The sequence below is a fragment of the Haliotis rubra genome, unplaced genomic scaffold, assembly GCF_003918875.1.
Source record: "Haliotis rubra isolate DU_JTF1 unplaced genomic scaffold, ASM391887v1 Scf427, whole genome shotgun sequence".
NCBI lineage: Eukaryota > Metazoa > Mollusca > Gastropoda > Lepetellida > Haliotidae > Haliotis > Haliotis rubra.
The window spans coordinates 939,352-965,148 of NW_025767110.1; the positions used below are offsets into that span (position 1 = coordinate 939,352).

General features: G+C 44.9%; 1 protein-coding gene across 1 annotated transcript in view; it reads left to right on the forward strand.

Moving 5' to 3' along the window:
* Positions 1-24,416, forward strand: part of LOC124288843 (mitogen-activated protein kinase kinase kinase 15-like) — a 69,917-nt gene extending 45,501 nt beyond the window's left edge. The window contains exons 21-31 of the mRNA XM_046725399.1: positions 981-1,119; positions 1,245-1,306; positions 1,914-1,979; positions 3,034-3,134; positions 3,870-3,938; positions 4,875-4,951; positions 6,091-6,154; positions 6,690-6,755; positions 7,540-7,593; positions 20,495-20,533; positions 24,302-24,416. Coding sequence (XP_046581355.1) covers positions 981-1,119; positions 1,245-1,306; positions 1,914-1,979; positions 3,034-3,134; positions 3,870-3,938; positions 4,875-4,951; positions 6,091-6,154; positions 6,690-6,755; positions 7,540-7,593; positions 20,495-20,533; positions 24,302-24,416 — 852 coding nt within the window. The remainder of the gene's footprint in view (positions 1-980; positions 1,120-1,244; positions 1,307-1,913; positions 1,980-3,033; positions 3,135-3,869; positions 3,939-4,874; positions 4,952-6,090; positions 6,155-6,689; positions 6,756-7,539; positions 7,594-20,494; positions 20,534-24,301) is intronic.
* Positions 24,417-25,797: the final 1,381 nt, after the last annotated feature.

Consider the following 25,797-nt stretch of genomic DNA (forward strand, 5'->3'; position numbering starts at 1 on the left):
AAACAGAAAAAGGTCAGAGGTATGTAGTTATACCATGGAATTCCATTCGTCCATCTGCTGGAAGACCAATAGCATGAACACTAATTATTATTGAGAAAAATACAGTATCTATATAAAACTTTGCACTGCATCTTTGCTACAGTCCACTTGAGACAAAATGAAAAGCGAGATGCACGTGCATTAGTGACGTCAGAGACATGTGATTACTGCTGATTGACAAAGTGAGAGAAAATGAAAGTCTATAATTTACAATGTCTATGATTTCTTCAAGGATGAAAATGACAGGGGGGTGACCCAGGTATGCAATTACTAAGTACATACAGCGCACTGCCTGTGCAGCTGGGGTACATGTCATCTCGCCAGCTCAAAAATTTGTTGAGAACCCGTTAACACATGGGCATCTCGCTTTTTGCGCTGTTCCTTTACGTGCCAATGCGCCCATGTAACAAACTGGGAAAACGCACAAATAAATGATGACAATTTCTTAAACAACTTTTTCATTTTTGTGACACAACTTATGCTATTTTTTTCTGGAGTTGGTCTGTTGTTTTTATTGCAGTCCATGTTGGTTTGATTCTTTTATGTCTATTTGTTTTTTGTGCTAGATTGCAATTCATTGGTATCATTTTGTCTCAAACGGACTGTAATCAAAGAAGCCTATACCTTAATCTGAAAACAATCTGTTTAATAATTGTCAATTCATTGGTTGAACAAATTTGACGGTGGGCTTTTCCCCTGAGTTCAAGAGATGTATTTTATGTTACTTCTTGATAAATGAAAATTTTTAGAACAAAACTTTGCACAGTACATCTCCAATAGATATGGAGGATGATCCCCAAATTTGAAAACATCCATTCAAATGTATTAATTGTTGTTCAGCTGAAGTTGGGAGGTCACAGGTATTCTTGAACTTTGTTCATATTTTTGGCTTGTTGCTGATGTTTTTAGTCATGTGTCCAACATCTGTGTTCTCTTGTCAGCATGACAACAAGATTGTACACCGAGATATCAAGGGCGACAACGTGCTGGTCAACACCTACAGTGGTGTGCTCAAGATCTCAGATTTTGGCACATCTAAGCGTCTGTCTGGAATTAACCCATGTGCTGACACTTTTGCAGGTTAGTTAGCTAACATTAAGTTTCACCTTTCAGCCCATTCCAGCTTTGTTGTATGTCATATAAGATTGACAGTTACTATTTCCTGATATTTGATGGTGTGTTGATGTAGATGTTTATGTTGCTAGGAACTATCCAGTACATGGCTCCTGAAGTGATAGACAAGGGTTCCCGTGGTTACGGTCCTCCTGTGAGTATGCTCCCTTTACAGACTCTCTAGGTTGATATGCTATGTTCAACTCCACATGCTGATAGGATAGTGTAGTCTTTGGACATTTTGGATAAAATTTGGATCTAACATGTATGATGCAGGGTTACTCTATCATTCATATATACTCATAAAAGAGCATTTGATCATGAAACACACACACACACACACACACACACACATATGCATACACACACACACACGCACACGCATGCACACACACGCATGCACACACACACACCCCACACCCCACACACCCCAACACTGGAGTTCTTCCAAGGTTGGGTCGTCTTGGTTCCAGATAGCCCCTCAGGGATTCTAATTTTATCACACCTCACTCCTGACATCTTTCATGGTTCTTTGCACCTTTAAAATACACTGCTAATTGCTAGTTAATTGAGAAGTTAAGTACATATTTCCCTTGTGTTATCCAGCCATGACTCAGTACCTCTTTGTTTTGTGTAATCATCTGTTGTTTTGAAACATCACTGTCTTTGTGGGGAGAGTATATGTGGATGTTACCAAGATTCACATGACAGGCTATGTGATCTAGTTTTCTGTATAGTTCTTAATATGGATCTACTTGCAGGCTGATATCTGGTCACTGGGATGCACAGTCATAGAGATGGCCACAGGGAAACCTCCATTTGTTGAGGTGAGAGCTTTTCAAGGGCATTTTGGTGTAATACAATTCAGGTCGATGTCTATGTTCCATTTGTCAGTGTTTCTTGTGTCTGTGTTGTGTTCTTTGCCCCATGTGTCTTCAGTGTCTGTCTTCAGTGTGTTTGAGCTCCATGTCCCTGTGTCCCACATGTTCAAGCTCCATGTTCCTGTGTCCCACATGTTTGAGCTCCATGTTCCTGTGTCCCACATGTTCAAGCTCCATGTTCCTGTGTCCCACATGTTTGAGCTCCATGTCCCTGTGTCCCATATGTTTGAGCTCCATGTTCCTGTGTCCCACATGTTCAAGCTCCATGTCCCTGTGTCCCACATGTTTGAGCTCCATGTTCCTGTGTCCCACATGTTTGAGCTCCATGTCCCTGTGTCCCACATGTTTGAGCTCCATGACCCTGTGTCCCACATGTTCAGCTGCATGTCCCTGTGTCCCATATGTTTGAGCTCCATGTCCCTGTGTCCCACATGTTTGAGCTCCATGTTCCTGTGTCCCATATGTTTGAGCTCCATGTCCCTGTGTCCCACATGTTCGAGCTCCATGTCCCTGTGTCCCATGTTTGAGCTCCATGTTCCTGTGTCCCACATGTTCAAGCTCCATGTTCCTGTGTCCCACATGTTCGAGCTCCATGTCCCTGTGTCCCATATGTTTGAGCTCCATGTCCCTGTGTGCTACATGTTTGAGCTCCATGTCCCTGTGTGCCATATGTTTGAGCTCCATGTCCCTGTGTCCCATGTTTGAGCTCCATGTCCCTGTGTCCCACATGTTCGAGCTCCATGTCCCTGTGTCCCACATGTTCGAGCTCCATGTTCCTGTGTCCCACATGTTCGAGCTCCATGTCCCTGTGTCCCATATATTTGAGCTCCATGACCCTGTGTGCCATATATTTGAGCTCCATATCCGTCCCTGTGTTATGTATCTTTGAGCTCCATGTCCCTATGTTCCATAGGTATGAGCCCAATAATGCGTTTACACTCAATGTGTCAGAGGCCGGTGTCTGTGACCCGTGTTCCATGTGTGAGATGTTATGTTTCAGCTGGGCTCCCCTGAGGCTGCTATGTTTAAAGTGGGCTTCTATAAGATGCATCCTGACATCCCAGAGTTGATGTCCAACAAGGCAAAAGACTTTCTTCTCAGGTGATATATCGCTTCACTTGAGATTTTGATGCTGTAATGCATTTACAGTACTGTCATTTCTGACTGCTGAAATACAGGTCTATTACCTCAGATCAAATCAGACTAACTTATTGACATTATTGTTTAGTTAGTGATGGAATAATACTAAATCTATGGTCTGGAGGATACTGTCCACCCAGAGAGTGGGAAATTGGTGGTTCAGTCTCCTGGCAACATCACACCAAAGATGTTAATAGGTTGTACTTGTTGTTAGCCTGTCTGGTGCTCAGCATTGACCTAATCAAACAAGGACTGGTTGGCTTAAAGTCAGTACTAATGACTCCATGTTAAAATATGACATGGTACCTCAGCTTGCTAGCTCTATGGAGGTAGCATAAGCCTGGACCTGTTCAAGTGGCCACACACCAACATTGGTGCATGGACATCGCAAGGATAAGTGCAATAATCTTGAATGTGCCATTAAAATCCATTTCACTTGAATATTGTAATTTCCAGGTATAAAATAACACATTTTTCAGCCTGCCTCAATGACACTATTGTTTTCAGAATAAGGTCATGAAAATCACACTTGAACATACATATCAAAATGAACTGTGTTTTCTCCTGTCAAATTTTCTCATCTTGTGACATAACCAATAGTAATGTAGTAAACATTATTTAACAACAAAAGACAATTATCCCGTACATATGATTATCAGTGGAGAAGCTGTACACCATCATTTTTGTCCTTGCCAGGTGTTTTGAGCCAATGTCAGATGACCGAGCTACTGCACTGACCCTGCTGGAGCACCCCTTTATCCTGGAGTAAGTGGCACAATGTTCACAAGTCTGTTGACAGTCTCCTGTTTCAGATTCAGAGGGGTAATATTAATATTACTAATTTGTTACAACAATATGTGAGTTCACGTCAATCAGTTGTCCTCATGAGGTGTTTAGGGCAACAACACAGTTGTCACTGATTTCCACCACATCAAGGATTGTTGACAGTGCTGTAACATGTCCCTCATGTTCAGTACAACACATGCTTGGGATATCCTCGAGCAATGGTCAACAGATTTTTACTTTAAAGCCCAAAGTAAATAACTTTATGTTCATGTCTGAAGTTAAGGTCTAACTAAAATTTTGTAACTTTCTTCACTTGCCACATTAATATCTTTTAGAAGATCAAATAAGCATGTCACATAGCAGTGTGCAGTTTTCTCAGACATAGCTATACTTTTCATCACAAGAAAATCTAACATAGCTCTAAAAGTACAGAGCATGTTGGACCAATTGTTGAACCAATTCTGTACGTACCCTATGATCAAAATGTATATGGTAATTATGACTGACAAATTAGTAGAAACATGGCAGTACATCCTGGTTATATCAGTAGGTACTTTTCAAAACCTGATTAAAGGAGTCCGAGCCACATGACCTAGTAACAATGTGCCATGTAAACTGAGATGAAACTTGGCAGTTTCTGTCAAGCAGACAGACTACATTAAAATGTCGTCACGCTGAACACGCTGCAGTTTTTGTGTATGGCCTCATATTGCTGTGAATCTATAGTACTGTTACATGATGTGTCTGGATGTCCAAGCCTCACTATTTCAAACGTGTAAATATCTCACACTTACAACACCCTGTCCCACAAGTTTATAGACACTGAAGTCTCCTGTATCAACAACTTTCAGCTGACCTGTAATGTACCTTGTGAGCAACAGAGCTGTTATTTTTTATGTTTATGTTTAATTTCAGCAATCTGGGCTCGAAGAGAAAGAAAAGGAAGAAACAACCATTATCTCCTGAGCACAATGTTGTCCGCAGCACATCTGGTATGTGGGGTTTTCAGGGGAAGAGTAGGTTCCTGGTACAGCGTACTTGTATCTCCCAGGGTTTTCATGGGGAAGAGTAGGTTCCTGGTACCGTACTTGTATCTCCCAGGGTTTTCATGGGGGAAGAGTAGGTTCCTGGTACAGCGTACTTGTATCTCCCAGGGTTTTCATGGGGGAAGAGTAGGTTCCTGGTACCCTACTTGTATCTCCCAGGGTTTTCATGGGGGAAGAGTAGGTTCCTGGTACAGCGTACTTGTATCTCCCAGGGTTTTCATGGGGGAAGAGTAGGTTCCTGGTACAGAGTATCTCCCAGGGTTTTCATGGGGAAGAGTAGGTTCCTGGTACAGCTGCACTTGTATCTCCCAGGGTTTTCATGGGGAAGAGTAGGTTCCTGGTACAGCCGTTTTCATGGGGACTTGTATCTCCCAGGGTTTTCATGGGGAAGAGTAGGTTCCTGGTACAGCCGCACTTGTATCTCCCAGGGTTTTCATGGGGAAGAGTAGGTTCCTGGTACAGCTGCATTTGTACTTGTATCTCCCAGGGTTTTCATGGGGAAGAGTAGGTTCCTGGTACAGCTGCACTTGTATCTCCCAGGGTTTTCATGGGGGAAGAGTAGGTTCCTGGTACAGCGTACTTGTATCTCCCAGGGTTTTCATGGGGGAAGAGTAGGTTCCTGGTACAGCGTACTTGTATCTCCTCAGGTTTTATGATAATGAAATGTTGCATGCTGTCCTTCCATTTACTAAACAGGACCTTTGATATGCAGGACGTTAATGCCATATCAGTTCTAACTGCTAATCTCTGTCAAGAAGGCATACAGACATTGGCTGGCCTGTGAAAACCCCCTGGTGCATCTGTGGGATGTTTTCAAGCAGAGAGTGTACAACTCAGGACCTGCCAGTGTAGTGTAGTCCTAACCATACTCAGGTTTACCAACAGTCTATGCCATCACGGTGCTAGGCATGTACCACCCAACATGGTGGACACACCTGAATACATGTTACATTGTGGCTGCACTGTCATGTCATTAGGTCCCTGATATGCCTTTGTTGCTAGTATACTTCCATAATTGATACAAATACAATATGAACAAATTGCAAGTAACTCTCGATCTATCTCTCCTGTCCTTGTGTTTACAGAGCCGTGTGACAAGCAGGTTGAAGAAATGAAGGAACTCAAGCTGCGGATCCCTAGGGTGTCCAAGTATGTATGTAGAACATGTGGCTAGCATGTACGTTTCGGTGTAGGTTCTATCAACGTTATCATTCACTTGATAACGATGTTAGAACTTACACCGAAATGATGCTCTCACTGTAATAAAGAAGTTGTTTTACCATATATTGTCATCCTTCCTTATTGATCCAACTTCTAAATGTGTCTCAAAGAAGTTAAGTTTGAATGTCAAATGTGATATATGGATTTCACAAACACTCTTCAGTTTTTTGTTTTCAGTCGTACACTAAACACTACCATTCTAGCCATTTGCAGAGGTAAAGTAGTAGCCTAGTGCTGTGAGTATGACTCCATGCTGGAAACACTGGTTTAATGCTGCACTTACATAAATTGTATAAAGCCCTCTGTCACAGGCCCACTGTTACTGGAGTATTGCTTTACGTGTCAGTAGGTCTTGACTTGCATATGGCACGGATGCAGACATTGTCTGTTTCTTTACAACATTGGGTATTGTGTAAAACAGGTCAGGTCAGGCTGGACGCATATACTGTTACTGTAATTCCAGATTACGGCGAGAGGGCTGCAGCAGTATGGAGAACCTGACTGACCTGGAAACAGTGGAGGAAGAAGGGTAAGAGCATGTGGCCATTGAGTCATGAGGGATGGGGGCATATCTCTCATAGGTTTAAATGTTTGGTAGTTTGTTTTCCTGTTGACGTCTTTATTGTTCTCAACTTTCAAAGGCTTAGCATCTTCTAATTTATTGTAGCTAGATCCTACAATAATACTGGATTCATGCCTCTTGGTAACATTTAGCAATGAGATGCTGAATATATGGAAGTATCAGTTTCAAGCCATAATGCATCAGTATGAAAATGAAATCCATATGATATTCAGTTACCACATCATGTGTGTTTTCTTTGCATGAATTTAGTGCTTCTGAAATATATCTGCTTGCTATGCCTACTGACCTGTGTGTGATCTGTGTAATGAAGTCAGTAATGCTCGCAGTCTCACATAACTGTATAACTCACCAGTCAGCTGGGTGGTACTCACCCAGGTTTGGCTGGCAGTAGAACTTTGCAAGCATATTTCTTTTGTGAAACTGTTGTGAGCATTCTAAAGAAGCCTTAACCATCAGGTGATCCTATCAGTGTCATGGACGATCTGAAAAATTCTGGTCACCATTCCAGTGCTCACAAGACTACAACTGTCCCAACTCCCATTCTTTAGTGTGACTGTAAAATCATCTTAGCACTAAGGTCACTTCATGTATCTGGACCCTGTTCTAGTTTGCTTTACTTTCAAATGACACCCCTTGAACAGAGGCATCAGTGCTTGTATCTTAGAATGACTCTGTGACACATGGTTGGATAACAGCAGAGATTTTGTCATTAAGGTAGTGTTTATTTCAGGCTTCACAGTTCTGCCAGTTACTCAGATTTTCTTGACATTCAGTCATGCAGGAGGTAGGTGGTCACATGACTTGGTGAAGGGCATACAACTCTACTAACCCCCCTTCTTCAGAGTTAAGTCAAGCCATGCTTTCTAACCTCCTTTGCACATGTTAAGCATTCTAACAATCAGCACATAACCTCGTCAGCTTGTTATTAAACAGAAAAAGTTTATGTACTATTGAAATCTTAAGGTACAATTATATCATGGAAAACACATTTCAGTTCTCATAGGTACATTCTCCATCTTCAATATGAGTTTGGTTTAAATGTTTGTATGTTGATAAATGGAATCCTCTTTAGACAGAAAATGGTTCATTTGTAAACCTGAAACTGTTAAATACAATAGGAAAGGCCACATTTGGGTAAAACCGAGGATACAAAGTATAATGACACACCATGGTTGGACATTTTTATAAGTATTGATAAATTGCCAGTTTAATTAGTTTGAAGTGATGAGGAATAGTTGAAACATGTACTGTGTGATTTGAAGTGATCCAAATAACCTGCGTCTATCATCAGCTCCAAGGGTTACCTCCCTTTGCTGACTATTCTTATGGAGTTGTCATGGCTCATGTCTTCCCTATGTGTCCTTTACTTCCCCAAAGTGTTGCTTATGGCTTGACACAAATGTAGGTTCCAACAGCTGTAGAGCTAAATCCCAACTAAGCAGAAGAGAAGTCCTATATTCAGATATTTCAGTCATCTAAAATGTAATGTGTGGAGAGAGTGAGTGAGAAGGTAAGAATGTGAGAGAGAGAGAGAGAGCTAATGTTTTACAGTTGTTTTATGCTACTCCTGGCACTATCTATCCCAGGAATCGTAATGATTTGTACTGTTCTGTTTTTTAACCAAATTTCATCTGAGGTAGGTATTTCAAAATTTGTCATTATTTCAGCTGTTTCAATTGCGATGCACTGTTTTGTGCTTGTCATTCTTAGCAACCCGCAATGTCTACTCTCTACTTCCTTCAAATGTCAGTTAGGAATGTCTCTGAGCATCAATTTTCTGTATAAAGGTATCTGTTTCAATATTTTTCTGTGTAAATGTTTACAGTGGATGTGACATTTATCTTGAAGGACCATTTAGGTCCTTGTGGTCCTAGTTGAACAAATGGCTGTAGACATTTAGGTATTCAGTTCATACATCACTATAGTGCCATGAAGTCACACAGAAGGGTTGTAGTTAAGGAAGGCTTTGAACTCCACAGATTCAAATATTCTCATGAAGTGACATGTGACAATTTCTACTTTTGGTTTGATCATAAATGCTGTTATTTTTTAGATCTGTCACCAGCAGATGTCTTTACGTCTGATACAAAATAGGCAAACCCTACCTGAAATATTTTTTTGGTCTGAGTAGGATATGCTTTATAATGTTCATGACTGACTGACTGAGGCTGGTTTTACGCCTCTTTTAGCAATATTCCAGCAACATCACGGCGGGGGACACCAGAAATGGGCTTCACAATATAATGTACATGAACTGGCTGAAATATAAATGGTGGATGATGATAAGTACTGTGATATTTAGGCACTTCAAGAAACAAGCACTGTTGCATTATTGCAGAAAACGCTTAACAGTCAATTTGTCCTTTAATTGCATTAAGTTTTCTCAAGTGCAAACGAGTTGATGTTATTTGTAACCAAAACAGTCACAAAGATGATCTTGCCTGCCATCTTATGTCAGAAATAGAGATTATTATACAAGCATGTGTGTCATACTGATTTTATGAAACAATTGTCAGAATCCCAATCCCTATGCCTGAATTCTAACAAAATTTCCTGAAGTGAGAATAAACTAATATGAGCAATCATATATTTACTTCTTATTATTACTTAATTCTTTTCAATTCTTCTTTAGAAAAAGTGCCGATCACAACTGTCATCTTAGAAAATTGCTATTATCAAATGATATAACTTCCGCTTTGACGTTTGTGATCATTCTGACCATATGTAACAATAACATTCAAATGATGACATAAACAATGGCATCCAGATGATGCACACAACAGACAACAGTACATGTTAGCATATATTGTAGCAGTGCAAGTATGGTAATTATAACCCGTGTTTTATATTAACCCAATTGGTAATAAGGAATAGTATGGAAATTTTGTTGGTACCAGAATTCTGGGCTAATGAAATAGCTCTTCCTGACCGGTTGTCCAGGTCCAGTTTGGTGATCTGGTTATTGTGTCAGGAGACCTGTGTATCCGTGACTGGTGAAATGTGACCTGTTTCATAGACAGGTGACCGGTGAGCTTTGGTTTTCATGACAGGTAACCATATTTCTATGATAGGTGTCCTTTGATCTGTATTTCATGATGGATGAGGTGTGACATTACCTGTGTGATGAGTTTCTGAGATGGGTGACCTGTGTGGTGTGTTTCTGAGATGGGTGACCTGTGTGGTGTGTTTCTGAGATGGGTGGCCTGTGTGGTGTGTTTCTGAGGTGGGTGACCTGTGTGATGAGTTTCTGAGATGGGTGACCTGTGTGATGAGTTTCTGAGATGGGTGACCTGTGTGATGAGTTTCTGAGATGGGTGACCTGTGTGATGAGTTTCTGAGATGGATGGCCTGTGTGGTGTGTTTCTGAGATGGATGACCTGTGTGGTGAGTTTCTGAGATGGATGACCTGTGTGGTGTGTTTCTGAGATGGATGACCTGTGTGATGAGTTTCTGAGATGGATGGCCTGTGTGATGAGTTTCTGAGATGGATGGCCTGTGTGATGAGTTTCTGAGATGGATGACCTGTGTGATGAGTTTCTGAGATGGATGACCTGTGTGGTGTGTTTCTGAGATGGATGACCTGTGTGGTGTGTTTCTGAGATGGATGACCTGTGTGATGAGTTTCTGAGATGGATGACCTGTGTGGTGTGTTTCTGAGATGGATGGCCTGTGTGGTGTGTTTCTGAGATGGATGACCTGTGTGGTGAGTTTCTGAGATGGATGGCCTGTGTGGTGAGTTTCTGAGATGGATGACCTGTGTGATGAGTTTCTGAGATGGGTGACCTGTGTGGTGTGTTTCTGAGATGGATGACCTGTGTGATGAGTTTCTGAGATGGATGACCTGTGTGGTGTGTTTCTGAGATGGATGACCTGTGTGATGTGTTTCTGAGATGGATGGCCTGTGTGATGAGTTTCTGAGATGGATGGCCTGTGTGATGAGTTTCTGAGATGGATGGCCTGTGTGATGAGTTTCTGAGATGGATGACCTGTGTGATGAGTTTCTGAGATGGATGACCTGTGTGGTGTGTTTCTGAGATGGATGACCTGTGTGGTGTGTTTCTGAGATGGATGACCTGTGTGATGAGTTTCTGAGATGGATGACCTGTGTGGTGTGTTTCTGAGATGGATGGCCTGTGTGGTGTGTTTCTGAGATGGATGACCTGTGTGATGAGTTTCTGAGATGGATGGCCTGTGTGGTGAGTTTCTGAGATGGATGACCTGTGTGATGAGTTTCTGAGATGGGTGACCTGTGTGGATGAGTTTCTGAGATGGATGACCTGTGTGGTGTGTTTACTGAGATGGATGGCCTGTGTGGTGAGTTTCTGAGATGGGTGACCTGTGTGATGAGTTTCTGAGATGGATGGCCTGTGTGGTGAGTTTCTGAGATGGATGGCCTGTGTGGTGTGTTTCTGAGATGGGTGACCTGTGTGATGAGTTTCTGAGATGGATGGCCTGTGTGGTGAGTTTCTGAGGTGGGTGACCTGTGTGGTGTGTTTCTGAGATGGATGACCTGTGTGATGAGTTTCTGAGATGGATGACCTGTGTGATGAGTTTCTGAGATGGGTGACCTGTGTGGATGAGTTTCTGAGATGGATGGCCTGTGTGGTGAGTTTCTGAGATGGGTGACCTGTGTGATGAGTTTCTGAGATGGATGGCCTGTGTGGTGTGTTTCTGAGATGGATGGCCTGTGTGGTGAGTTTCTGAGATGGGTGACCTGTGTGGTGTGTTTCTGAGATGGATGACCTGTGTGATGAGTTTCTGAGATGGATGACCTGTGTGATGAGTTTCTGAGATGGATGACCTGTGTGATGAGTTTCTGAGATGGATGACCTGTGTGGTGTGTTTCTGAGATGGATGACCTGTGTGATGAGTTTCTGAGATGGATGACCTGTGTGATGAGTTTCTGAGATGGATGACCTGTGTGATGAGTTTCTGAGATGGATGACCTGTGTGATGAGTTTCTGAGATGGATGACCTGTGTGATGAGTTTCTGAGATGGATGACCTGTGTGGTGTGTTTCTGAGATGGGTGACCTGTGTGATGAGTTTCTGAGATGGGTGACCTGTGTGATGAGTTTCTGAGATGGATGACCTGTGTGATGAGTTTCTGAGATGGATGACCTGTGTGATGAGTTTCTGAGATGGATGACCTGTGTGATGAGTTTCTGAGATGGATGACCTGTGTGGTGTGTTTCTGAGATGGATGACCTGTGTGGTGTGTTTCTGAGATGGATGACCTGTGTGGTGTGTTTCTGAGATGGATGGCCTGTGTGGTGTGTTTCTGAGATGGATGACCTGTGTGATGAGTTTCTGAGATGGATGGCCTGTGTGGTGAGTTTCTGAGATGGATGACCTGTGTGGTGAGTTTCTGAGATGGGTGACCTGTGTGATGAGTTTCTGAGATGGATGACCTGTGTGGTGTGTTTCTGAGATGGATGGCCTGTGTGGTGAGTTTCTGAGATGGGTGACCTGTGTGATGAGTTTCTGAGATGGATGACCTGTGTGGTGAGTTTCTGAGATGGATGGCCTGTGTGGTGTGTTTCTGAGATGGGTGACCTGTGTGGTGATGAGTTTCTGAGATGGATGGCCTGTGTGGTGAGTTTCTGAGGATGGGTGACCTGTGTGGTGTGTTTCTGAGATGGATGACCTGTGTGGTGAGTTTCTGAGAGGATGGATGACCTGTGTGATGAGTTTCTGAGATGGATGACCTGTGTGGTGTGAGTTCTGAGATGGATGGCCTGTGTGGTGAGTTTTCTGAGATGGGTGACCTGTGTGGTGAGTTTCTGAGATGGATGGCCTGTGTGGTGTGTTTCTGAGATGGATGGCCTGTGTGGTGTGTTTCTGAGATGGGTGACCTGTGTGGTGTGTTTCTGAGATGGATGACCTGTGTGGTGTGTTTCTGAGATGGATGACCTGTGTGGTGTGTTTCTGAGATGGATGACCTGTGTGGTGTGTTTCTGAGATGGATGACCTGTGTGGTGTGTTCTGAGATGGATGACCTGTGTGGTGTGTTTCTGAGATGGATGGCCTGTGTGGTGTGTTTCTGAGATGGATGACCTGTGTGGTGTGTTTCTGAGATGGATGGAGATGGGTGACCTGTGTGGTGTGTTTCTGAGATGGATGACCTGTGTGGTGTGTTTCTGAGAGATGGATGACCTGTGTGGTGTGTTTCTGAGATGGATGACCTGTGTGGTGTGTTTCTGAGATGGGTGGCCTGTGTGGTGTGTTTCTGAGGTGGATGACCTGTGTGGTGTGTTTCTGAGAGTGGGTGACCTGTGTGGTGTGTTTCTGAGATGGATGACCTGTGTGGTGTGTTTCTGAGATGGATGACCTGTGTGGTGAGTTTCTGAGATGGATGGCCTGTGTGGTGTGTTTCTGAGATGGATGGCCTGTGTGGTGTGTTCTGAGATGGATGGCCCTGTGTGGTGTGTTCTGAGATGGATGACCTGTGTGGTGTGTTTCTGAGATGGATGACCTGTGTGGTGAGTTTCTGAGATGGGTGACCTGTGTGGTGTGTTTCTGAGATGGATGACCTGTGTGGTGTGTTTCTGAGATGGATGGCCTGTGTGGTGTGTTTCTGAGATGGATGACCTGTGTGGTGTGTTTCTGAGATGGATGACCTGTGTGGTGAGTTTCTGAGATGGATGACCTGTGTGGTGTGTTTCTGAGATGGATGGCCTGTGTGGTGAGTTTCTGAGATGGATGACCTGTGTGGTGTGTTTCTGAGATGGATGACCTGTGTGGTGTGTTTCTGAGATGGATGACCTGTGTGGTGTGTTTCTGAGATGGATGGATGACCTGTGTGGTGTGTTTCTGAGATGGATGACCTGTGTGGTGTGTTTCTGAGATGGATGACCTGTGTGGTGTGTTTCTGAGATGGATGACCTGTGTGGTGTGTTTCTGAGATGGATGACCTGTGTGGTGTGTTTCTGAGATGGATGACCTGTGTGGTGTGTTTCTGAGATGGATGACCTGTGTGGTGTGTTTCTGAGATGGATGACCTGTGTGGTGTGTTTCTGAGATGGATGACCTGTGTGGTGTGTTTCTGAGATGGATGGCCTGTGTGGTGTGTTTCTGAGATGGATGACCTGTGTGGTGTGTTTCTGAGATGGATGACCTGTGTGGTGTGTTTCTGAGATGGATGGCCTGTGTGGTGTGTTTCTGAGATGGATGACCTGTGTGGTGTGTTTCTGAGATGGATGACCTGTGTGGTGTGTTTCTGAGATGGATGGCCTGTGTGGTGCGTTTCTGAGATGGATGACCTGTGTGGTGTGTTTCTGAGATGGATGACCTGTGTGGTGTGTTTCTGAGATGGATGACCTGTGTGGTGTGTTTCTGAGATGGATGACCTGTGTGGTGTGTTTCTGAGATGGATGGCCTGTGTGGTGTGTTTCTGAGATGGATGACCTGTGTGGTGTGTTTCTGAGAATGGATGACCTGTGTGGTGTGTTTCTGAGATGGATGACCTGTGTGGTGTGTTTCTGAGATGGATGACCTGTGTGGTGTGTTTCTGAGATGGATGGCCTGTGTGGTGTGTTTCTGAGATGGATGACCTGTGTGGTGTGTTTCTGAGATGGATGACCTGTGTGGTGTGTTTCTGAGATGGATGGCCTGTGTGGTGTGTTTCTGAGATGGATGACCTGTGTGGTGTGTTTCTGAGATGGATGACCTGTGTGGTGTGTTTCTGAGATGGATGACCTGTGTGGTGTGTTTCTGAGATGGATGGCCTGTGTGGTGTGTTTCTGAGATGGGTGACCTGTGTGGTGTGTTTCTGAGATGGGTGACCTGTGTGGTGTGTTTCTGAGATGGATGACCTGTGCGGTGTGTTTCTGAGAATGATGACCTGTGTTGTGTGTTTCTGAGATGGGTGACCTGTGTGGTGTGTTTCTGAGATGGATGGCCTGTGTGGGGTGTTTCTGAGATGGTGACCTGTGTGGTGAGTTTCTGAGATGGATGACCTGTGTGGTGTGTTTCTGAGATGGGTGACCTGTGTGGTGTGTTTCTGAGATGGATGACCTGTGTGGTGTGTTTCTGAGATGGATGGCCTGTGGTGTGTTTCTGAGATGGATGACCTGTGTGGTGTGTTTCTGAGATGGATGACCTGTGTGGTGTGTTTCTGAGATGGATGACCTGTGTGGTGTGTTTCTGAGATGGGTGACCTGTGTGGTGTGTTTCTGAGATGGATGGCCTGTGTGGTGTGTTTCTGAGATGGATGACCTGTGTGGTGTGTTTCTGAGATGGATGGCCTGTGTGGTGTGTTTCTGAGATGGATGACCTGTGTGGTGTGTTTCTGAGAATGATGACCTGTGTTGTGTGTTTCTGAGATGGATGACCTGTGTGGTGAGTTTCTGAGATGGATGACCTGTGTGGTGTGTTTCTGAGATGGATGGCCTGTGTGGGGTGTTTCTGAGATGGATGACCTGTGTGGTGTGGTTCTGAGATGGGTGACCTGTGTGGTGTGTTTCTGAGATGGATGACCTGTGTGGTGTGTTTCTGAGATGGATGACCTGTGTGGTGTGTTTCTGAGATGGATGACCTGTGTGGTGTGTTTCTGAGATGGATGACCTGTGTGGTGTGTTTCTGAGATGGGTTGCCTGTGTGGTGTGTTTCTGAGATGGGTTGCCTGTGTGGTGTGTTTCTGAGGTGGGTGACCTGTGTGGTGTGTTTCTGAGATGGATGACCTGTGTGGTGTGTTTCTGAGATGGATGACCTGTGTGGTGTGTTTCTGAGATGGGTTGCCTGTGTGGTGTGTTTCTGAGATGGGTTGCCTGTGTGGTGTGTTTCTGAGGTGGGTGACCTGTGTGGTGTGTTTCTGAGGTGGGTGACCTGTGTGGTGAGTTTCTGAGATGGATGACCTGTGTGATGTGTTTCTGAGATGGATGACCTGTGTGGTGAGTTTCTGAGATGGATGGCCTGTGTGGTGAGTTTCTGAGATGGATGGCCTGTGTGGTGAGTTTCTGAGATGGGTGACCTGTGTGGTGTGTTTCTGAGATGGATGACCTGTGTGATGAGTTTCTGAGATGGATGACCTGTGTGATGAGTTTCTGAGATGGGTGACCTGTGTGGTGAGTTTCTGAGATGGGTGACCTGTGTGGTGTGTTTCTGAGATGGGTGACCTGTGTGATGAGTTTCTGAGATGGGTGACCTGTGTGGTGAGTTTCTGAGATGGATGACCTGTGTGATGAGTTTCTGAGATGGATGACCTGTGTGATGAGTTTCTGAGATGGATGGCCTGTGTGGTGAGTTTCTGAGATGGATGACCTGTGTGATGAGTTTCTGAGATGGATGACCTGTGTGGTGTGTTTCTGAGATGGATGACCTGTGTGGTGTGTTTCTGAGACGGATGGCCTGTGCGGTGTGTTTCTGAGATGGATGACCTGTGTGGTGTGTTTCTTAGATGGATGACCTGTGTGGTGTGTTTCTGAGATGGATGACCTGTGTGGTGAGTTTCTGAGATGGGTTGCAGGTGTGGTGTGTTTCTGAGATGGATGACCTGTGTGGTGTGTTTCTGAGATGGGTGACCTGTGTGGTGTGTTTCTGAGATGGATGGCCTGTGTGGTGTGTTTCTGAGATGGATGACCTGTGTGGTGTGTTTCTGAGATGGATGGCCCAGCGGTGTGTTTCTGAGATGGATGACCTGTGTGGTGTGTTTCTGAGATGGATGGCCTGTGTGGTGTGTTTCTGAGATGGATGGCCTGTGTGGTGTGTTTCTGAGATGGATGACCTGTGTGGTGTGTTTCTGAGATGGATGGCCTGTGTGGTGTGTTTCTTAGATGGATGGCCTGTGGGGTGCGTTTCTGAGATGGATGGCCTGTGTGGTGTGTTGTGACCTGGTGTGTTTCTGAGATGGGTGACCTGTGTGGTGTGTTTCTGAGATGGATGGCCTGTGTGGTGTGTTTCTGAGATGGATGACCTGTGTGGTGTGTTTTTCTGAGATGGATGACCTGTGTGTGTGTTTCTGAGAATGATGACCTGTGTGGTGTGTTTCTGAGATGGGTGACCTGTGTGGTGTGTTTCTGAGATGGATGGCCTGTGTGGGGTGTTTCTGAGATGGTGACCTGTGTGGTGAGTTTCTGAGATGGATGACCTGTGTGGTGTGTTTCTGAGATGGGTGACCTGTGTGGTGTGTTTCTGAGATGGATGACCTGTGTGGTGTGTTTCTGAGATGGATGGCCTGTGTGGTGTGTTTCTGAGATGGATGACCTGTGTGGTGTGTTTCTGAGATGGATGACCCATGTGGTGTGTTTCTGAGATGGATGACCTGTGTGGTGTGTTTCTGAGATGGGTGACCTGTGTGGTGTGTTTCTGAGATGGATGGCCTGTGTGGTGTGTTTCTGAGATGGATGACCTGTGTGGTGTGTTTCTGAGATGGATGGCCTGTGTGGTGTGTTTCTGAGATGATGGATGGCCTGTGTGGTGTGGTTCTGAGAATGATGACCTGTGTGGTGTGTTTCTGAGATGGATGACCTGTGTGGTGAGTTTCTGAGATGGATGACCTGTGTGGTGTGTTTCTGAGATGGATGACCTGTGTGGTGTGTTTCTGAGATGGATGACCTGTGTGGTGTGTTTCTGAGATGGGTGACCTGTGTGGTGTGTTTCTGAGATGGATGACCTGTGTGGTGTGTTTCTGAGATGGATGACCTGTGTGGTGTGTTTCTGAGATGGATGACCTGTGTGGTGTGTTTCTGAGATGGATGACCTGTGTGGTGTGTTTCTGAGATGGGTTGCCTGTGTGGTGTGTTTCTGAGATGGGTGACCTGTGTGGTGTGTTTCTGAGATGGGTGACCTGTGTGGTGTGTTTCTGAGATGGATGACCTGTGTGGTGTGTTTCTGAGATGGATGACCTGTGTGGTGTGTTTCTGAGATGGGTGGCCTGTGTGTGGTGTGTTTCTGAGATGGATGACCTGTGTGTGTGTGTTTCTGAGGATGGATGACCTGTGTGGTGTGTTTCTGTGTGGTGTGGAGATGGATGACCTGTGTGGTGTGTTTCTGAGATGGATGACCTGTGTGATGTGTTTCTGAGATGGATGACCTGTGTGGTGTGTTTCTGAGATGGATGACCTGTGTGGTGTGTTTCTGAGATGGATGACCTGTGTGGTGTGTTTCTGAGATGGATGACCTGTGTGGTGTGTTTCTGAGATGGATGACCTGTGTGGTGTGTTTCTGTGAGATGGATGGCCTGTGTGGTGTGTTTCTGAGATGGATGGCCTGTGTGGTGTGTTTCTGAGAATGGATGACCTGTGTGGTGTGTTTCTGAGATGGATGACCTGAGTGGTGACCTGTTGGTGTGTTTCTGAGATGGATGACCTGTGTGGTGTGTTTCTGAGATGGATGACCTGTGTGGTGTTTCTGAGATGGGTGACCTGTGTGGTGTGTTTCTGAGATGGATGACCTGTGTGGTGTGTTTCTGAGATGGATGACCTGTGTGGTGTGTTTCTGAGATGGATGACCTGTGTGGTGTGTTTCTGAGATGGATGACCTGTGTGGTGTGTTTCTGAGATGGGTGACCTGTGTGGTGTGTTTCTGAGATGGGTTGCCTGTGTGGTGTGTTTCTGAGGTGGGTGACCTGTGTGGTGTGTTTCTGAGATGGATGACCTGTGTGGTGTGTTTCTGAGATGGATGACCTGTGTGGTGTGTTTCTGAGATGGATGACCTGTGTGGTGTGTTTCTGAGATGGGTTGCCTGTGTGGTGTGTTTCTGAGATGGATGACCTGTGTGGTGTGTTTCTGAGGTGGGTGACCTGTGTGGTGTGTTTCTGAGGTGGGTGACCTGTGTGGTGAGTTTCTGAGATGGATGACCTGTGTGATGTGTTTCTGAGATGGATGACCTGTGTGGTGAGTTTCTGAGATGGATGACCTGTGTGGTGAGTTTCTGAGATGGATGACCTGTGGATGTGTGTTTCTGAGATGGGTGACCTGTGTGGTGTGTTTCTGAGATGGGTGACCTGTGTGGTGTGTTTCTGAGATGGGTGACCTGTGTGGTGTGTTTCTGAGGTGGGTGACCTGTGTGGTGTGTTTCTGAGATGGATGACCTGTGTGATGAGTTTCTGAGATGGATGACCTGTGTGGTGTGTTTCTGAGATGGGTGACCTGTGTGGTGTGTTTCTGAGGTGGGTGACCTGTGTGGCGTGTATCTGAGGTGGGTGACCTGTTTGGTGTGTTTCTGTGATGGGTTGCCTGTGTGGTGTGTTTCTGAGATGGGTTGCCTGTGTGGTGTGTTTCTGAGATGGATGACCTGTGTGGTGTGTTTCTGAGATGGATGACCTGTGTGGTGTGTTTCTGAAGTGGGTGACCGGTGTGGTGAGTTTCTGAGATGGATGACCTGTGTGGTGTGTTTCTGAGATGGATGGCCTGTGTGGGGTGTTTCTGAGATGGGTGACCTGTTTGATGAATTTCTGAGATGGGTGACCCATGTGGTGTGTTTTTGAAATGTGTAACCTGTTACTATTTGTATCTTGATGTTGTCTCTCTGAGTCAGTCTTAGTGGTCATAGGTGTTCATTCTCTTCTTCAAATCTACCACACTTACAGGGGGGATGCTGGTCGTAAACGGTGTTTCTCTGAGCGGCTACGACACTCCGCCAGGTATGTGTGGTCAAATGGTCTGTCTGTCAGTGTGGGCATGTCCGCATGGATGTACTCCTGCCTCAGTCTCCTACTCTTGCTTGATTCTCAGTATCAGCACATTACCAAAACAGAGCCTCAGGTGGAAATCGTAGTACACAACAATATCCTCGCACCAGATTAAGGAGATTCAAATGTACGATGTTCTGTGTTGTATCGTTGTAGACTAGAGAACCCTCAGGTTGGGTGGGGCTATACTGGTGTATGTTTGTGTAGGCCCACACTATGGTGATTTAGCTGCTATGTGTTGTTGAGTTGTCCTGAGTTAGTGTAGATGTGATGTGTCAGGTCCACGTAGGTGTATGACTGTATGACTATCATGTAGCGGTTGTGGTGTAGTGCCTGCCAACTGCAGTGTTGTGACCCCTGTGTGATCACATTATAGGATGTTGCACAACTAATTTGCTGGGTTGTTCAAGTCAGTGAGCTTTTGCCTCTATGTGTATTTCCTGTCATTCACATGTCTACTGCATATAATGTTGACCTGAAACCATGAAGTTAAGAACTGCTAATTCAAAATGGACAGGTGGAGTGGTGTTGCTGGGCTTGTGTGTCATGAGATCGGTATTTTGACTTGTTCACCTTTTAACAACCCCACACAACCCCTTTAATTAACACTTTTCTTAGACTAGCCCAAATGCAAGTAACATTTTTTTTCACATCCCATCTCCCCCTATAAATAATGACCAGTCACTAACACAGATATATTAACAATACATTCACATATTAAGGTTGATACATCATTTAATGACGTCATCAGGTGGGATGGGTTATGACCAAATATGTAGACCAGTGAGGCAGAGGCAACTTGCTTGTATCATTTCTCTGTTTACATGTATTTTTTTTTTATTAATCTATTGAAACTAACATTATCTTCCTTTCAGCTGGAAATGTTCCTTGTTTGCATGTGTTTGTTTGAGTGTCCCTGTTTTCATCCTCCTAATTTGTTAAGACTAATGACCTGCTGGTTGACCTCTCCTGCATCTGGCAGAGAGCAAGCTTCATGTGTTTGTAGGCACAGTTGTGTAACATATATAGCATGTTTTTGTTTACTTTTGTTGCAGATCACTGTCCCCGTCCCCCACACGTAGCCGTTCTCCCAGGTATCACTCCACAGCATCGTAATGTGCGATGCCCCCTCCTCCTTTCACTGGGCACAAGCTCAGCTTGCAGGATGTGCCTCACAGATCACTTCAGGAAAATGTTCAGTCATTCAAACATTATAAGTGAAAGCACAGACAATAATTTTATCAAACAAAAGTTGTCACTTATTGTAAGAGATGATATTTTTGGATTTGTTGTTTTGCCTGCCTGTGATCTGAGGGGCCACCTGTGATCTGTGGCCAGTCAACAAGCACCTAGTGTATAGTCTGTTTTAGTTTGGTGATGGCCATATATTTAGTGCTAGAATCCTCTCTTTGTGTCTCTCATCTGACTCTTGAAGGACTTCTTTCCCTCACACTGCACAGTGGGGCTAGCTCACTGCATCTCTGTCTGACATGCCACTGTGTAGTACAAGCAGAGTACATGGCAAGCCTCCACTTCACGAAGTAACTGTAGAAATGGGATCTATGCAGTGTTTAGAACATCGTTGTAGTGATACTATTTTTTGAAGGAAATATTCAAGTTTTTGCATGAAGCAAAACATTATTCCAAATGAGTATCGAGTAACCATATTAAGAGTATGGATCAGTGTCAAAACCATTTGTTGGTAGAATCCCTGTTTGCAAGCAGCATGATGAACATTACTTTGGGTGGCCATAAGGACAAAGAATACAACAGTTAAAATAAAGATTGATAGTACTCCGTAATATAGACATGTTTAAAATAAAGTATTAAATGTTACCAACAAAGGTCAAAATTACATGCCATCCAGTACGGACAATTTAGTTGGGTTTTTCTCTCTCACAGCGTGTAGTAAACATTGCTGCTGAGCTATTGGTTAAAAAACAACTATAAAAATAGATGTCATCTTGTGCTCTCTGTAAATCAGCTATTTTGGTTTTTGTAAATGTTCATCTGATGGTGTATTACATGGATTTGGTGAATACTTGAGTCCTAGCAGGTCTCGTGCTTTGAGCTTGAAGAGTAGTGTTTACGCTGCTAGTTCCATCTGCTTGATGTACATCACATTTCTTCTTTATCATTTGTCCAACTTGTGGGTCAGAAATTGATTTTTCTTGCTCCCAACATTAAACTGTTATAAAACTATGTTGATTTTGACCGAGCAAATCAATATTATTTTTTATATTTGTTTGTACAAATGATGTTATTTTCCTGGCCACGGTTCTCAGGTCAGTGGCCAGTAGTGATGTGGCCAGTGTGTATCTCCTGGCCAAGGTTCCCAGTCTAGTATAGTGGTGATGTGGCCAGTGTGTATCTCCTGACCGAGGTTCCCAGTCTAGTATAGTGGTGATGTGGCCAGTGTGTATCTCCTGGCCGGGGTTCCCAGTCTAGTATAGTGGTGATGTGGCCAGTGTGTATCTCCTGACCGGGGTTCCCAGTCTAGTATAGTGGTGATGTGTGATGTATCTCCTGCCGGTGTTCCCAGTCTAGTATCTGGCCAGTGTGTCTCCCTGGGCCGGGTTCCCAGTCTAGTATAGTGGTGATGTGGCCAGTGTGTATCTCCTGTGTATCTCCTGAGGGTTCCCAGTCTAGTATAGTGGTGATGTGGCCAGTGTGTATCTCCCTGTCCGGGGTTCCCAGTCTAGTATAGTGGTGATGTGGCCAGTGTGTATCTCCTGGCCGGGGTTCCCAGTCTAGTATAGTGGTGATGTGGCCAGTGTGTATCTCCTGACCGGGGTTCCCAGTCTAGTATAGTGGTGGTGATGTGGCCAGTGTGTATCTCCTGGCCTAGGTTCCCAGTCTAGTATAGTGGTGATGTGGCCAGTGTGTATCTGCTGACCGGGGTTCCCATTCTAGTATAGTGGTGATGTGGCCAGTGTGTATCTCCTGGCCGGGTTCCCAGTCTAGTATAGTGGTGATGTGGCCAGTGTGTATCTCCTGACCGAGGTTCCCTAGTCTAGTATATGTGGCCAGTGTGTATCTCCTGGACCGAGGTTCCCAGTCTCCTGGTGATGGCCAGTGTGTATCTCCTGGCCGCAGGTTCCAGTCTAGTATAGTGGGTGATGGCCAGTGTGTGTGTATCTCCTGGCCGAGGTTCCCAGTCTAGTATAGTGGTGATGTGGCCAGTGTGTATCTCCTGGCCGGGGTTCCCCAGTCTAGTATAGTGGTGATGTGGCCAGTGTGTATCTCCTGGCCGAGGTTCCCAGTCTAGTATAGTGGTGATGTGGCCAGTGTGTATCTCCCCTGGCCGAGGTTCCCAGTCTAGTATAGTGGTGATGTGGCCAGTGTGTATCTCCTGGGGTTCCAGTCTAGTATAGTGGTGATGTGGCCAGTCTCCTGGCCCGAGGTTCCCAGTCTAGTATAGTGGTGATGTGGCCAGTGTGTATCTCCTGACCGAGGTTCCCAGTCTAGTATAGTGGTGATGTGGCCAGTGTGTATCTCCCAGTCTAGTATAGTGGTGATGTGGCCAGTGTGTTCCCAGTCTAGTATAGTGGTGATGTGGCCAGTGTGTATCTCCTGACCGAGGTTCCCAGTCTAGTATAGTGGTGATGTGGCCAGTGTGTATCTCCTGGCCGAGGTTCCCAGTCTAGTATAGTGGTGATGTGGCCAGTGTGTATCTCCTGGTCTAGTAGGGTTCCCAGTCTAGTATATAGTGGTGATGTGGCCAGTGTGTATCTCCTGACCGAGGTTCCCAGTCTAGTATAGTGGTGATGTGGCCAGTGTGTATCTCCTGGTGATGTGGGGTTCCCTAGTCTAGTATAGTGGTGATGTGGCCAGTGTGTATCTCCCGGGCCCAGTCTAGGTTGTGGCCAGTCTAGTATAGTGGTGATGTGGCTAGTAGTGTGTGATCTCCTGTATCTCCGAGGTTCCCAGTCTAGTATAGTGGTGATGTGGCCAGTGTATATCTCCTGACCCAGGTTCCCAGTCTAGTATAGTGGTGATGTGGCCAGTGTGTATCTCCTGGCCTCCCAGTCTAGTATAGAGTGGTGATGTGGCCAGTGTGTATCTCCTGTATAGGTTCCCAGTCTAGTATAGTGGCCAGTGTGTATCTCCTGGCCGAGGTTCCCAGTCTAGTATAGTGGTGATGTGGCCAGTGTGTATCTCCTGTCCGAGGTTCCCAGTCTAGTATAGTGGTGATGTGGCCAGTGTGTATCTCCTGACCGAGGTTCCCAGTCTAGTATAGTGGTGATGTGGCCAGTGTGTATCTCCTGTCCAGGTTCCCAGTCTAGTATAGTGGTGATGTGGCCAGTGTGTATCTCCTGGCTGAGGTTCCCAGTCTAGGTTGTGGCCAGTCTAGTATAGTGGTCTAGATGTGTGCCAGTGTGTATCTCCTGGCCGAGGTTCCCAGTCTAGTATAGTGGTGATGTGGCCAGTGTGTATCTCCTGTGCTCGAGGTTCCCAGTCTAGTATAGTGGTGATGTGGCCAGTGTGTATCTCTGACCGAGGTTCCCAGTCTAGTATAGTGGTGATGTGGCCAGTGTGTATCTCCTGGGCCGGGGTTCCCAGTCTAGTATAGTGGTGATGTGGCCAGTGATGTGGCCAGTGTGTATCTCCTGTGCCGAGGTTCCCAGTCTAGTATAGTGGTGATGTGGCCAGTGTGTATCTCCTGACCCCAGTCTAGTATAGTGTGGCGATGTGGCCAGTGTGTATCTCCTGGCCGCAGGTTCCCAGTTCCCAGTCTAGTATAGTGGTGATGTGGCCAGTGTGTATCTCCTGGCCGAGGTTCCCAGTCTAGTATAGTGGTGATGTGGCCAGTGTGTATCTCCTGGCCGGGTTCAGAGGCTAGTATAGTGGTGGTGTTTCAGCACGGACTCCATCTTGTCCCCCACCAGCACTGTGATGCTGTGTCACCGGACATCGACGCGGACCACTGCTCACAGGACAGTTCAGCCTCCAGGGAAGGGGGCTTCTTCTTGCTGAGGGAAGGACTGAGCCGGCGCCCCACACTTGTACAAATACTCATTCAAGATACTGAGGAGGTAATCATAGCAAGTACATTCGGTGGTCCCTAACTGTTAGCTGAAAAAACCCGTGTACAGGCCAACTTTCCCCATGGACAAACCTTCCCTTAGAAAAAACTTTGTCCTAGGGCCAAATTTCCCACCCCCTTCAATCAACTTTAAAGGTTACTTCTTTCCCACCCTTGTTCTTGTATCACAAGCTGGAGATTCTTGGCCTAGCTAGGCTATTTCTTCCCAAACCTTGTTTCATGTTTATGTTCGTCTTGAAAAGTCAGAAACGAAAAACAAGACAATGCTTTCAATCATGTGAACACATTACTGGACAAGATATTCATCTTGATGTCAAGTTCCATTAACAATTTACAGGTCATCTTCATCTTCATATATATAACATGTACGTGGTTCACATTTTGTTTCAATATCCTTATATATAGGTGAGATTAAAAGAAAAGTAAAAGCATAAAAGCAAAGATATTATATCATTGCTTTTGTTTTATATTATCATTTACTTATTTTATGTTTCAATAATTTACTTATCCCCACTTACCGGTACTCCAAATTGGCTTTATCTCAAAATCATTACTATATTCTAAACTTTAACTAAATACCCAGTTTATACTTGGATGTCCATATCAATTCAAAATTTTATTCTCCTCACTCATGGCTTTTAAATATGGCATCCACATCGGCGACATCATCAACTTAACAGTTGGAAGCAGACGAAACATCAACACAACAACAACAACCCAACACAATATCTATATCAAATGCTGTATCATCTATCATTCCACTATATTGCCTTATTCTATATTCAAAAGAAAAGGTTTGATAAGGGGTATACTTGGCCCATGGATATCTGAATCATATTTCATTCACCAAAGGTGATTATGGATTACAAACAAGCTTGTGAATAATGTTCCAGTACATTTATACATAAATACAACAAATATTAGATAATAAAACAGCATGTTAAGAGAGCAAGCAACTTGTGTATATTATGCCTTATTTACCCATCAAATGTGCGATTGAATGTTTACATCTTATGGTGACATGATTTGGACAGATGAAGAACTAATGCAATGTGTGTTCATAGGAATGCATGCGCAAGAGAGGGATGGATTTAGAGATATATGCCACTCAAAACATGTATGCATTCCAATCACTACACCCAAGTCAGAGGCAAAATGGACTATTTGGCAAAATGTGTACCAAAATAAAATTCAAAACCACTGCTCTGGTTTATAAGAGCAAGGGTGGGGAGAAGCAGCCTAGCTAGGCCAAAATCTCCCCCTTTGATATAAGAGCAAGGGTGGGGAAGAAGTAGCCTTAGCTTGGCCAGA